Source organism: Heterodontus francisci, chromosome 37, assembly GCF_036365525.1.
Source record: "Heterodontus francisci isolate sHetFra1 chromosome 37, sHetFra1.hap1, whole genome shotgun sequence".
NCBI lineage: Eukaryota > Metazoa > Chordata > Chondrichthyes > Heterodontiformes > Heterodontidae > Heterodontus > Heterodontus francisci.
The window spans coordinates 37153249-37168516 of NC_090407.1; the positions used below are offsets into that span (position 1 = coordinate 37153249).

General features: G+C 43.7%; 1 protein-coding gene across 6 annotated transcripts in view; it reads right to left on the reverse strand.

Moving 5' to 3' along the window:
• The window catches only part of nphp4 (nephronophthisis 4), a 532906-nt gene that overhangs the window by 186729 nt on the left and 330909 nt on the right, over positions 1 to 15268 (reverse strand). For all 6 annotated transcript variants that reach the window (XM_068017516.1, XM_068017513.1, XM_068017512.1 and 3 more), the window contains one exon: positions 4643 to 4773. In XM_068017516.1, coding sequence (XP_067873617.1) covers positions 4643 to 4773 — 131 coding nt within the window. The remainder of the gene's footprint in view (positions 1 to 4642; positions 4774 to 15268) is intronic.

Genomic DNA, 15268 nt, shown 5'->3' on the forward strand with positions numbered 1-15268 from the left:
ATCGTGTATGCATGTTAGCATGGGCATGTCATGTATCCTTAGCCATTAACCGAATTAGAGTTTAAGTTTAAGTTTTAATAAACTTCACTTTTCTCCTTTAAACCTAAGAAAGCCTGGTTGTGCTCATTTCTGTGCCTTATAATTTGAAAGCGGTGAACAAGGATTCACCAAGGGGGAGCTCAAAACACCATGTGTTTAAAAACAAAACCCTGTTACAATAAGACCAGGTGAAGGCTAAAAGGGACCCCTAGACACCTTTCTCACCTGGTTGTAACACTGGCCATAATATGCTTTGTACATTTGTTCCATGAATGGGGTGAGTAAAAATCCATTGTTATTATACTCGTAGAATTATTAATAACATATGGACCAAATTACATCTCTGCAGGCCTCCTTAATTAGTATTTTAATCACTCCCAACATGTCATCTCTACCTGTCTTCCTATTTCACTCCTGCTCCCTCTAGGAGATACTTTGATACCTTGGGCAACCATTCCACTGAGCATAAAACACATCTCTCCCTGATGGAACAACCAGGCTTTTCCTTCTATAAATCAATGATGTTTTTGTTCCCACAGCACCCCGGTATCCAAAAGTAATAGATTTTGGTTTATTTTATTGAGCATATTACAAAAATTGTTAATGATTCAGAATCCCTATAAAGTACTGTACAAAAGAAAATTAGAGATCATAAGACACTGTTCATGTTGTGCCTTGCTCCAATCAAATAACAATTGATCAACCCAACACCAATCTTTAATCGCCCCTTTTCAACTAGCCAGTACCACACAAGACACTCTTCCTTCTCAGGTATGGTTCAATGAATTCCAGTCTTACAATGCCCCAAATTACTGTCAGACTAAACAGGCATAATCTGCAGAGCCTTAACATTGCAATCACCTAAAATCATTTTCACAAAAAGGATCTAAACACAGAGGCACACCCTCACCAATACTGCGACTGCCCAGAGTCAATCCCAGGGGCATCCGTAAGTCAAACCATAGCATATGGTCCGCTTGCTTTCAAGGCTATAAACCGTACACTGCACTGTGCATACCCTACACTGTGAATATGCTACAATTTATTTCTAAGCAAAGAGCAAAGGAAATACAATGGGAAATGGATATTTTTAGACTTTGTTTTTTAATATTTTGCCATGTAAGATTAAACAATGGAACAATGGGTTTTTTCAGTCACGAGTGAGATCACATAATCCATCTGCAACATCATAGACTAACTAATTAGCCTTACTTCACCACTAATTTAACGAGGGTCCTACTGCTCTCTCGTGTAAGCAAAACGTGCAAAAAATTTTGTCTGGTCACTTTAGATTAGATTAGAGATACAGCACTGAAACAGGCCCTTCGGCCCACCGAGTCTGTGCCGAACATCAACCACCCATTTATACTAATCCTACACTAATCCCATATTCCCAACAAACATCCCCACCTGTCCCTATATTTCCCTACCACCGACCTATACTGGTGACAATTTATAATGGCCAATTTACCTGTCAACCTGCAAGTCTTTTGGCTTGTGGGAGGAAACCGGAGCACCCGGAGAAAACCCACGCAGACACAGGGAGAACTTACAAACTCCACACAGGCAGTACCCAGAATCGAACCCGGGTCCCTGGAGCTGTGAGGCTGCGGTGCTAACCACTGCGCCACCGTGCCGCCCTACTTCTTCATTAAAAATGAATACAGTACTTAGCTATCATGGACCATCCATCAGAATATGTTATCTCCCAGGCTAATTAAAGCATGGTGACATATCAGTGCCCTAATTAGCTGAGATTCTCTAACCCAAGCATACGACTCCTGGGTCATTCCTTGTGATCATTATTAAACAGTGCACATTTTCAAATTCAAAGGAAATGTTAAGATTGCGAGTTTTATATTGTGCTTTAAGATAGTAATAGTCTTTGAACAGATAACCTGGAAATTAATTCTCAGATTTGCAGTTTACCATTTTAGAAAAAGTTACTCACTGAAACAATGCACTCTAAAATATTCCATTTAAAAAACTGATACTAAATTTTGCATCCTTATCTCCAGCTTTTTCCAGATTTCAGCATGGTCTGATGTACCTAAAACTTTGATAATCTTCCACCTTTTCTATTTATGGAGTGCCAAGCACCAACTTGCATCACACTGTAAATATATTGCAAGGAACTTGCTCGTAAACAGTGACATTACATTGTTCTAATGTTGTGGGCCTCAGAGAAACTTGATATCTAAGAAATCCTGAGAAATTGAGCTTTGAACAAATTACCTAAGTGCAGAAACTGATGATTTCCCTTGAGTGTTATCTGCACCGTAGTAGAACCTTTGGGTGGGATGATATTGACTCAAAGTAAGTTTTACCAAACTACAAAGCCAGACAGTACACAGCAAAACATTTAAAGATATTAATTTGCTTTGGTATGTGACACCATTGTGTCAATTAGGGAAGCATATGTGAAAATATAACTTTTTAAACGTAATGGAAGATTTGCATTAGTCTGGAAAAGTATTGTGAATGTTTTATGGACTCTGTCTCTGGTTCTTCCTCAAGAAAGCTAGACAGACATTAATTTAAACCCCTGGGCATCTTTTCTTTCCTTATACAAATAAAGAGAATTATTATACAATTGTACCTATCTCTGCATTAAATCTGACTCATATGGTCTTAGTTAACTCACCATTTTAGCAAACAATGCCAATATAAAATTCTGGGCAGCTGGAAATGGTGATGCAGATCTTTCACAGTTATTAGCATAAAACAGAAATCATTAACATGTCCAGTTGATCAGCAGCAGTCCTGCTCTACAGTCCATTTTTTTTTAACAGCACTGAAACTGGCCCTTCGGCCCACCGAGTCTGTGCCGACCATCAACTACCCATTTACAGTAATCCTACATTAATCCCATATTCCTACCACATCCCCAACTTCCCTCAATTCCCCAACCACCTACCTATACTAGGGGCAATTTATAACGGACAATTTACCTATCAACCTGCAAGTCTTTGGCTTTGGGAGGAAACCGGAGCACCTGGCAAAAACCCACGCGGTCACAGGGGGAACTTGCAAACTCCACACAGGCAGTACCCCGAATTGAACCCGGGTCGCTGGAGCTGTGAGGCTGCGGTGCTAACCACTGGGCAACTGTGCCGCCCCGTTTGACTGACTTTTGTAATTGAGAGCCAGTTTTCATTTGAATAAAGAATTGTTAAATAAGTGGAGTAGGGCAGCCAGTCTGATGATCTTTCTTCCAACTGTACATTCGTAATGCCAAACTTTTGGTTTTTTTAAAAATGGGGTAACAAATGTAAGAACATAAGAAAGCTCACTCCATCGATAAATCCATCAAGGACATTTCTCCAACACTTTTTATTTGTCACCCATCTCACCTAATGAGATCCAAGTGGCATTGTTAAAACCTTTGCAGCCCTCAATCCTCGTCTCAATAAATATCAGCACAGCTTGCTTTTAAAGGCAGCAACTGACTCTGGATCAACAACCATCGCTGAGAGCATGTTCCACAAAACTTATTGGACCATCGTGGCTAAAGGACTCCACGTTAGTCAGCCCAGTCAAAATGTCATGAAATATTTCAAAATTTTAGGTTGCATTTTTTTCTGGAGGTATAGTCTCCAAAGATTCAGATTGATTTCAATATGAATTACCATCTTCAGCTGCTTCATCAATGGCCTTCCCTCCATCATAAGGTCAAAAGTGGGGATGTTTGCTGATGATTGCACAATGTTCAGCATCATTCACGACTCCTCAGATACGTAAGCAGTCCATGTCCATATGCAGAGAGTCCTGGACAGCATTCAGGCTTGGACTGATAAGTGGCAAGTAACATTCGCACCACACAAGTGCCAGGCAATGGCCATCTCCAATAAGAGAGAATCTAACCATCTCCCCTTGACATTCAATGGCATACCATCGCTGAATCCTCCACTAACAACATCCTGGGGGTTACCATTGACCAGAAACTGAACTGGACCAGCCACATAAATACTATGGCGACAACAGCAGGTCAGAGACTGGGAGTTCTGTGGCGAGTAACCCACCTCATACTCCCCAAAGCCTGTCCACCATCTACAAGGCAGAAGTCAGGAGTGTGATGGAATACTCTCCGCTTGCCTGGATAAGTGCGGCTCCAACAACACTCAAGAACCTCGACACCATTCAGGATAAAGCAGCCTGCTTGATCATCACTCCAGACACCACCTTAAACATTCACTCCCTCCACCACCGATGCACAGTGACAGCGGTGTGTACCATATACAAAATGCACTGCAGAAACTCACCACGCCTTTTTCAATAGCACCTTCCAAACCCACAACCTCTTCCACCTAGAAGGGCAAGGACAGCAGATACATGGGGACACCACTACCTGAAAGTTCCCCTCCAAGTCACACACCATCCTAACTTGGAAATATATCACCGTTCCTTCACAGTCGCTGGACCAAAATCCTGGAACTCCCTTCCTAGTAGCATCAGGTGTACCCACATCAGATGGACTTCAGCGGTTCAAGAAGGCAAGAAGGCGGTTCACCACCACCTTCTCAAGGGCAGTTAGGGATGGGCAACAAACGCAGGCCTTTGCAGCAATGCCCACATCCCATGGAAGAAATAAAAAGAATCTTACCCTCTAAGCTTTGTTCCCAGGGTGACGAATGGCACCTGCACTGGTGTGAAAGGCAATTCTTGCAACTGTTCAACTACATGAGACTCTGGAGCAGCACTGAAGTCCATATTAATAATCTGGCCTCTATGTTCCTAGAAATACAAAAGAAATAGGTCCAAATGAAAAGAATTTTCAACATTTAAAAAATGTAGGATATACAATGGCTTAGATTTTCCAAGAGACTTGCATCGTTATGTTGGCTCAGCTATATGATCGGGCCCCTTAAATAGCTCAAAGGAAAGAGGAAGTCATGGAGTAAGTGAATTATGACATTCCTGATGGTGATCGATACTCTCTTGTGCCTTCTGCATCTTTCCGCCATTACCCCACATCAATAACAGCTGGAAACTAATTTGCATTGCCTCACACTCTCTGCAAACATTGGTGATTACAATTTGACTAGATTCTCACCAGTTTTCTCACTGCTGCCACTGACTCGTAAAAGGCGCTATTTTGGTTCACATAGTGCCAAGGCCTTGCAATGCTTTTCATATGTGGCCTGCACCACGACTGCTTCCTGCATGGTCCACATGGCGTTCTTTGACGATAAGGTGCACAATGGTGTGTCCCTGTTGATTTAGTGCTATCCTGATGTCATACAGTCCAAATAGCTGATGCAAAGTCAGGATCCCAAATTTGGGCAACGTAAGTGTAGGGTATTGAATTCGATGTTCACTCAAGACAAAACAAACATAAAGCTGCAAGATGGGTCCCACATGCGTGTCATTTAAAAGGCCAGGCACCCTAATTGAAGGTAATTTTTGAAATTTTTCTATTGCAAATATCTGTAAGTACTCTGGAGTGTTTTTGGAAGTGTTCTGATGAGTTCCTGCATTTGCCAGAGAGTGTTGCCACGTGCTCACAGGGAGGGCAGAAGAGTAGGTGACCTGTCCAAACAAAGGTTGCGGCAGCAGGGGCAGCGCCTCTAGGTCTGCAGCATAACTGGGTGATGAAACGGCAGCTGCAAGCGCTGTGCGATGCCCTCTGCCAAGTTGGAGCTGGACTCCTCCATTCTCCAATGCTACAATCACTCAGATGAGGCGAATACACAAATATTGTGTAATCCCCACCTTGATCTGAATGATCGTGGGCAGGTTGTGAATTATGACCCCCAGGCCCAAAAACTAGCACAATCCAATTTTTTAGCCCAAAAACAATGGGGTTGGTTTCCTGGCAGCAACATGTAATAGCAAATACATCAGGGGGCCATTTCTGCAGCAATCAGTTTAGTGTCATGTCTGTGTTCTGCTCTCCATAGGCAGGACAGCTCATTACAATGGGTTGGATTTTTCTGTGAAAATGATAGTGAGGCAGTCAACAACTGCCAGCAAGCGCACATGTAGAACATTTTAAAGGTAAATGTAAAAATCCATAAGTTTCTGTCCAAGATGTCCTGCCTCTCCATAAACTGTGCTAAAATGGCACCTTGCTGTCTGACTCCTCATTCAAATGTATTGAACAATATAATGTTTCTGTACTGATGGCACAGATACAGACTAAACTCACCACAAAATGTATGTCAAGTCATTCCTGTCTAAGAACTCTTTTAACAGCATGGTAAGTCTTAATTACTGCCAAACAACTTCTCTGGCACTGAAAATTAACTTCAACAAGTGTGGAGTCTCATTCCTACAGGTTTTAATTATTGTTGGAGATTTAAGAAAAATTAAATACATGCTTCATTAACCTTTTCTTTCCATCTCGACTCTGTCGGACTGGATCGGCCCAGACCTGCTGGAAGTACACGAGAGTATGCTTCAGGCCAGCAACATGACAGAATCCATGAGGAAAGGCATCATCACCCTCCTCTACTAGCAGAAGGGGGAGAGGGCGGAAATCAGAAATTGGCGGCTCATCTCACTGCTTAATGTAGACTACAAAATTCTATCCAAAGTCATCATCAATCAGGTCAAGTCTGCTCTGGAGTTGGTGATTCACCCTGATCAGACCTGTACTGTACCTGGCAGCAAGATCTCTGATTGTATCCCTGAGTAGCACGAGGCTATCACCTATGTACAGGACACCTGCCTCATCAGCTTGGACCAGGAGAAGGCTTTTGACAGGATATCACTCACATACATGATGGTGCTCTCCAAAATAGGGTTTGGGGAGGGAATCTACAATTGGATCAAACTGCTCTACACAAACATCAGTAGCGCAGTCTCGATTAATGGGTGGGAATCAGAAAGTTTCCCGATCCAATCTGGAGTCAGACAGGGCTGTCCTCTCACCCGTCTTGTTTGTTTGTTGAATCAAACCTTTTGCTGAGTCCATTGGGAAGGATGCGGGCATAAGAGGGGCAACAATCCCAGGCAGTGGAGGCACTCAGGTCAAAGCCTCCCTGTATATTCGCTATATTCCGCTCGGATCCGCCGTCCATTTGCAGGCTGATGAGCATCTGCGACCAGTTCGAATTGCACTCGGGAGCCAAAGTAAATTGCAGCAAGAGTGAAGCCATGTTCGTTGGGAACTGGGCTGACCAATCCTTTGTCCCCTTCACCGTCAGGTCGGAAGGTGCTGGGGATATGGTTTGGAGGGGCCAGGACATGCGCCAAAACCTGGAAGGAGCGAGTAGCCATGGTAAACCATAAACTGAGCATGTGACAGCAGTGTTCTCTCTCCATTGCGGGTAAGAACTTGGTCATCAAGTGCAAAGTGCTCACGGTGTTACTGTATGTGGTGTAGGACTGGCCCATAACAAAAGAACAAAGAACAGTACAGCACAAGAACAGGCCATTCGGCCCTCCAAGCCTGCGCCGATCTTGATGCCTGCCTAAACTAAAACCTTCTGCACTTCCGGGGTCCGTATCCCTCTATTCCCATCCTATTCATGTATTTGTCAAGATGCCTCTTAAACGTCGCTATGGTACCTGCTTCCACCACCTCCCCCGGCAACAAATTCCAGGCACTCACCACCCTCTGTGTAAAGAACTTGCCTCACACATCCCCTCTAAACTTTGCCCCTCTCACCTTAAACCTATGTCCCCTAGTAACTGACTCTTCCACCCTGGGAAAAAGCTTCTGACTATCCACTCTGTCCATGCCGCTCATAACTTTGTAAACCTCTATCATGTCGCCCCTCCACCTCCATCGTTCCAGTGAAAACAATCCGAGTTTATCCAACCTCTCCTCATAGCTAATGCCCTCCAGAGCAGGCAACATCCTGGTAAACCTCTTCTGTACCCTCTCCAAAGCCTCCACGTCCTTCTGGTAGTGTGGCGACCAGAATTGCACACAATATTCCAAGTGTGGCCTAACTAAAGTTCTGTACAGCTGCAGCATGACTTGCCTATTTTTATACTCTATGCCCCGACCGATGAAGGCAAGCATGCCATATGTCTGCTTGACTACCTTATCCACCTGCATTGCCACTTTCAGTGACCTGTTGACCTGTCCGCCCAGATCTCTCTGCCTGTCAATACTCCCAAGGGTTCTGCCATTTACTGTATACTTCCCACCTGCATTAGACCTTCCAAAATGCATTACCTCACATTTGTCTGGATTAAACTCCATCTGCCATTTCTCCGCCCAAGTCTCCAACCGATCTACATCCTGCTGCATCCTCTGACAATCCTCATCACTGTCCGCAACTCCACCAACCTTTGTGTCGCTTGCAAACTTACTAATCAGACCAGCTACATTTTCCTCCAAATCATTTATAAATACTACAAACAGCAAAGGTCTCAGCACTGATCCCTGCGGAACACCACTAGTCACATCCCTCCATTCAGAAAAGCACCCTTCCACTGCTACCCTCTGTCTTCTATGACCGAGCCAGTTCTGTATCCATCTTGCCAGCTCCCCTCTGATCCTGTGTGACTTCACCCTTTGTACCAGTCTGCCATGCGGGACCTTGTCAAAGGCTTTACTGAAGTCCATATAGATAACATCCACTGCCCTTCCTTCATCAATCATCTTCGTCACTTCCTTAAAAAACTCAATCAAATCAGTACCCAACTCCTGCGCCGTGGCGCTCACCCGAGCCATCTTCCGCTTTATCTGGAGATCCAAAATGGACCGTGTCCTGACGGATACGATCTTCAAACCTCCGGATAAAGGGGGAAAAAACATAGCCAACGTCGCCCTCATCCTGATGGCCACCTTTGTGTGCAGTTACATCACGCTGTACGTAGAACCCCAGAACGCAAACACCAAGTGTCACTATGTGCTGAGGTTCTATCTGTCCCCGATGTTGCGAAGGATGGGTCTGACCACATTGCCACAAAAAGCTTCATCCAGTTGGACTGTGCCATACCACCTATCCTTCGTGGAAAAGTTTGTGCAGAAAAACACCTTTGACCACCAATTCATCAGGCAGTGGTCTGCAAGGAATCTCCTCAAAGCCCTGTCGGATGGTTCCCCGAGCAGATTGCCAAAGTCATTTGACAGAATGCCTCATCACCAGAACTTTCAAACAATCACCAAGACGTAGCTTGGCTGGTGGTGAGAAGGGCCCTCCCCGTCAGATCCTTCCTGCACGCGTGGAATCTCACTGCCTGCCCTGAGGTGGCTGTGGTGGGAAAGAGACTGTTACCCACTTCCTTCTGGAATGTGCCTTTGCAAAGCAGGTGTGGAAAGAGATGCAGTGGTTTTTGTTGAGGTTCATCCCGAGCAGCTCCGTAACACATTCTCTTTGGGCTGTTCCCAGGGACTTACACCGAGACAAACATCAACTGTTGCTGGAGAACTATCAACTCAGTGAAAGACGCTCTTTGGTCTGCCCGAAACTTGCTGGTCTTCCAGTGCAAAGAGTTGTCCACAACCGCGTATTGCAAACTGACACATTCCAAGGTCCAGGACTACATGTTGAGGGACACACTAAAGCTTGGGGCAGCTGCCGCAACGGCTCAATGGGGAAAGGCCACTGTGTAAGGTCCTGCCACCATTGTGAACTGAGGGGCTGGAGAATGTGTAAAACCCCTTGGGCTGTATACACCAAAATATGATTTTGCTGTGTAATGCAAATGTACATTGCATGTAAAGTGGAATGGAAGGGTTGTGAGGCAACTCACATTCTGTATTGAAGAAAACTGATTTCATTTGCATTTTCTGGAATGTCAACATGGAACTGCTTTGAACTGTTTTGTAATGTATTTCTTCTGCAGATTTTCATGAATAAAGGTTATTTTTGAAAAAAAAAAACCCTGTTGATGTAACTGTGGAGTCACCAGGAGTAAAAATGGCCACACCACTTCTGGTTCGCTACCAGTCTCATTTTGGTCTATTTTAATTACAAATGCAGGAAAATATGGAAGAGCTTACTGCCGCTGAGACTGGCATGCTAGCTGGATAACATTTTACAGGATAAGTCTAAGCTGAGCTTGCCAGTGCAGGGACACCTGGGCCAATCTGTCACAGCATCTTCTTCCTACTTCTGTCCATTCTATAACAACCTCCATTGTCAACCTCTATTCACATCAGGATACTGCACTGATGACATCAATTACAGACAAATGAAGGAGCAGCTCCATGGGGTATCTGCTGATAAGATACTGTAAGAGACCTGATTGCCATTCTAACCTTGGAAAGTCAGGATCACCTTCCAACTACTGCGTGCCCAATCAGTACCAACTTTCCCAAAATCAAGCACCCCAGATCAATTACCAATCTGGCCCCAAATACAAACCCAAGGGTTCTCTTCAGAGCAGTTTTAAGATACATTAGTAATCACTGGATCAGGTTCCCTGATGCAAGGGAACCCTGTAAAGACAAGTCAAATGAAGGGAAATCAACTCTAAATTACACTATCTTCCACAAGGTAAAAGATCATTGCTTGATTTTTGATGCTCCATATTCAAGAAAGTACTTTACATTGAAAGGTCTTTCTCCACGTCATCTTTCTTCTTCAAGTTTTTACTTAGCAAATCTTCAGCAAAGTGGCATCATAAAAATATTTCCATGATGTTCTGATGGACATTTACAGAAATAATTTAGGAACGTGGATCACCAGGAAAAATATAATCAAGCCTGATTATGATTTGGGAATACAACCAAACAGCAAGGACACAGTGCAATCATGCTGTGCCACCTCACTGGTACCTGGAATTGTATTCTGGAATGACCCATTCATCTTTATGCACAGTCAACTCTGAACAGGGAAGTGTTACGTCAGACTGAATCAAAGATCACCAGCTCCATATTTCTGGTAACTATGCTTCACAGCTCAAGAGGCTCTGTCACCAAGAGAATCTGAACTTTAAATACCTGACATACTCAGGTAGCACAGGAGCAGAGTGCAGCTTCACTGGGGTCTTTAAAGCAGTGCTATTTTTAGAGTCGAGGCAATGTGGCCTTGCCACACCAATAGACCATAATCATGTTGGATGCTGGTGGTTCTATGATTAGTTTGCATTCGGAAATTCTGACTTTAGTCCAGTACAGCATTTCTGTGTGATGGTGCCCCTTTTAAATTTTCCAACAAATAACTTAATGACATTGTTGTGCTGATGTACATGTCACTGCAACTAATCACCCATCAAAGTGCACATTCAGGATTCACTTACACAACCTAGCTCTTACCATATCTATTTCTGTCGAGAAAGAGGTTACATTTGTATGAAGGAAACTGAGCGATTAACAGTTCCCTGTGTGCTGTTTGCAAACAGTTTTCCAACTGAACAGTTCTACTGCATGATGATGATAAATGGTGCAAAACATATTCAACTCTGAGCTCATTAATCATAGATACTCTGCATCACCATTGTGATGTCCACACTAGCACATGGGATTTGACCATTTTGAATGAGTGAAACAGAATCTTCATTATTTTTATTTATTGAAAATACAGTTGAGTATCTTCTTTCTTCATTATCTTGAATAAAAATCATGCTTTTTTAAAAGAAATAAGTCCTTAGTTTGGAATAGAACTGTTATATGCTGTGGTACTGTGTATTACGCCCAATGTGGTAGTAGAGAATGATCAATGACCACTCTACTAGATATAGCTGAACCTCAATCTTCGAAAGGCTGGGCTCTTTGAGCGGCTGAATTTATAATACTGCTATCAGTCTGATACTTGAGGCTGCATTGTCAGTTCCACCAGGTTATACCTCCTTTTTACTGCCTGACCCCTACACAGGAGACAGCTGTGCGAATGCTTGCCTAAATCTGTGTATAGAGCTATCTTCCTAACATTCAAATGTTAATGTTTAAAGACTGGGAACATCGGTACTCTCTAAACTTTTATGTCAACTCTGGATAAGTTTTAAAAGTGCCCAAGGGATTCAAGAGACTCACTGAGCATATTTTAAATCAGATTTGACTGGCATTAAACCCTGAAGCGGTGTCAAACCCAAGTTACGTGAAAATGTAACGTCCTTTACTGCTTCCAAATAGGTCACGTCAGACCCAACCCCAGGTTTTCCGCTGCAACTTTAGCATTTATGCAAAGTAGATGTGGCTTTGTAGTATCTCTGTATTTTCAGCATAAACTCACTGCATGACTGTTGCCAGAGAATTAAAAAAGACTTGCATTTACATAGCGTCTTTTGTGACCACCAGACATCTAAAAGTGCTTTACAGCCAATGAAGTATTTTTGAAGTGAATACTTTTATATTCAATTTTCTCTTCTCTTCACCTGAAGACATTGATGCACATCATGCCAGCTGCTCTCCAGTGCCTCATTCAGAGGAGTCTAGACCTAGCATCCATGGACTATTTGACTGTAGGGGCACTGTAGCCAAGCCGGTTCCTGTTTTTTCTCGTCCAAAGTCCGCAAATCAGCTTTTGCTAACATGGGTCAATAAGTAGTGAACAGCAGGAGGAACTCTGCTTAGATGCTTCCCCTGTCTCAGCCCAAGTGATGAAACCAGCTTTTGCACCCCTTAAGCTACCCTGGTTTAGCCCAGCCAGTGCAAACTGCTGATTAACCCTGGGCTATATGGCTCAGTCACATGCTACTTTTACTAATTTATCCGTTGGGGAGCTTTGTTTCCAGAGTATTCAAAGTGATATAGTTCATTTGCAGCCTGATTCGTATTTAAGTGCGATCTCAATCAGGTTTGCTCTGTTCATTGTAGCACCCAGACACACAAGGCAAAGACTATTTTAGTCATGTCACTTGTTCCATAAATGTATGCTTTAAATATCTGCTTTAAGGGTTCATCCATAACCGTCGACATAATCAGGCCAATAGATTATTCTTTTTCATACTCCATTCACAAAGCAGCATTCCCTAAATGTGACAATTTTCCCCTGTTGAATCAAGTGCCATAAAGATTAATCCCACATATTTTATTTATATGCATTTAGAAAGGCATGGTCTGATTAGGGATAGTCAGCATGGCTTTGTGCATGGGAAATCATGTCTCACGAATTTGATTGAGTTTTTCGAGGAGGTGACCAAGAGGATTGACGAGGGCAGGGCGATGGACTTTGTCTACATGGACTTTAGCAAGGCCTTTGACAAGGTCCTGCATGGTAGGCTGGTCCAGAAGGTTCGAACACATGGGATCCAGGGTGAACTAGCAAATTGGATACAAAATTGGCTTCGTGATAGGAGGCAGAGGGTGGTAGTGGAAGGTTGTTTTTCAGATCGGAGGCCGGTGACCAGTGGTGTGCCGCAGGGATCGGTGCTGGGCTCTCTGTTGTTTGTCATATATATTAATGACTTGGATGCGAATGTAGGGGGCATGATTAGTAAATTTGCAGATGACACCAAAATTGGTGGTATAGTGGACAGTGAAGAAGGTTGTCTAAGGTTACAACAGGATATAGATCAACTGGGAAAGTGGGCAAGGGATTGGGAAATGGAATTTATGCAGACAAGTGTGAAGTGATGCATTTTGGGAAGTTAAACCAGGGCAGGACATATACAGTGAATGGCAGGGCCCTGGGGAGTGTTGTTGAGCAGAGAGACCTTGGGGTGCAAGTACATAGTTCCCTGAAAGTGGCAACACAGGTAGACAGGGTGGTGAAGGCGGCATATGGCATGCTTGCCTTCATCGGCCGAGGCATTGAGTACAAGAGTTGGGACGTCATGTTACAGTTGTACATAACGTTGGTTAGGCCGCATTTGGAGTACTGTGTGCAGTTCTGGTCGCCGCACTACAGGAAAGTTATGATTAAGCTAGAGAGGGCGCAGAAAAGATTCACAAGGGTGCTGCCTGGTTTGGAGGGCTTGAGTTATAAAGAAAGATTGGAAGGGCTGGGTCTGTTTACTTTACCCTGGAGCGAAGGAGGCTGAGAGGGGACATGATAGAAGTATATAAAATTATGAGAGGCATAGATAGGGTAGCTAGCCAGAGTCTGTTTCCCATGGATAGGGGTGACTAAAACTAGAGGACATAGATTTAAGGGGAGAGGGAGGAGGTTTAAAGGGGATCAAAGGGGTAATTTTTCACACAAAGAATAGTGGGTATCTGGAATGAGCTGCCTGAGGAGGTGATGGAGGCAGGAACAGTAGCAACATTTAAGAGGCATCTGGACAGGTACTTGAATGAGCAAGGCATAGAGGGATATGGAATTAATGCAGGCAGGTGGGATCAGTATAGATAGGCATTATGGTCCGCATGGACGCAGCGGGCCGAAGGGCCTGTTTCTATGCTGTACGACTCTACAGCTCGATGACTATATTTGTGTCCGATCACTACTCTACACTCCCCACCCCCACCACAAGGCCTCACCTGACAGGAGCACAAGTGGAAAATTGTGCAGTTGCAGCCCTCGAGTTTGTGTCCATTGAAATAAATGATCACATGGTGTGGGGTAGGAGTGTATATATTGTGATGCACAAGGTATCATAATTGTGGGGGTCAGGCTGGATGGGCGAGAGGGTCTTACCCTGTCTATCACTGTTTATACGAACAGATGAAAAATTAAGAGCAGTGTCAGCACGGATTTGATACATGGTTTCAATGGCGAAGATCCACGTCAGAAGCACAGATGTGGAATATTTACCCTGCATTATCATAGTGCTTGCACTTGCCTGAATTGCTCCCTTGCTCTAATTTTCTATCAGAGTTTCTCTCTCCCAGCATTTCTCACTTTCATTTATTCAGATTCTGTCTTCCTTTTTCTCTTTCTCCCTTTTGAACTAAGCTGGTCGATTTGTTTCGACCCAACAGTGCCACCATCCTTCTTTCTCACTTTCAACCCTCTCTGATCTCTGACCTTCAGTATCTTCCCCCGCTTCTTGATATCTGCTTTTAAAGGTTTCCTCCTGTTTTTTTCCTCTTCTTGACCACATCATTCAATATCACTGCCTCTGATCCTCCTTTCGCAATAGTTGTCATACAATACTTCCCTTGACTTCTTCACAAGCTTTACACTGTCATTTCTCTCCTTCAAGATATATGTCATTGCAGGTCTTCTTTGTTTGTTCAGACTGTCATATTGCCTCTGAGCTCTGCTCTGATGTCAGCTTCCACTGTACAGCACTATTTAAAGTGAGCCTGGCCTGTGGGAATCAGTGCTCACACAGTCAAGTCTGTTGTGCCACACTAGACGTCAGATCAGTTCTCTCCATAATAGTAAATATCAGTTTTCACGCCTACTGAGCTTTAACAAGGTTGGCTTCAAAATGCACAGGGCTCAAACGGTTTATAAAGCTCAAATTATATGTTATCATTCTGGTTCAAGCATACCCT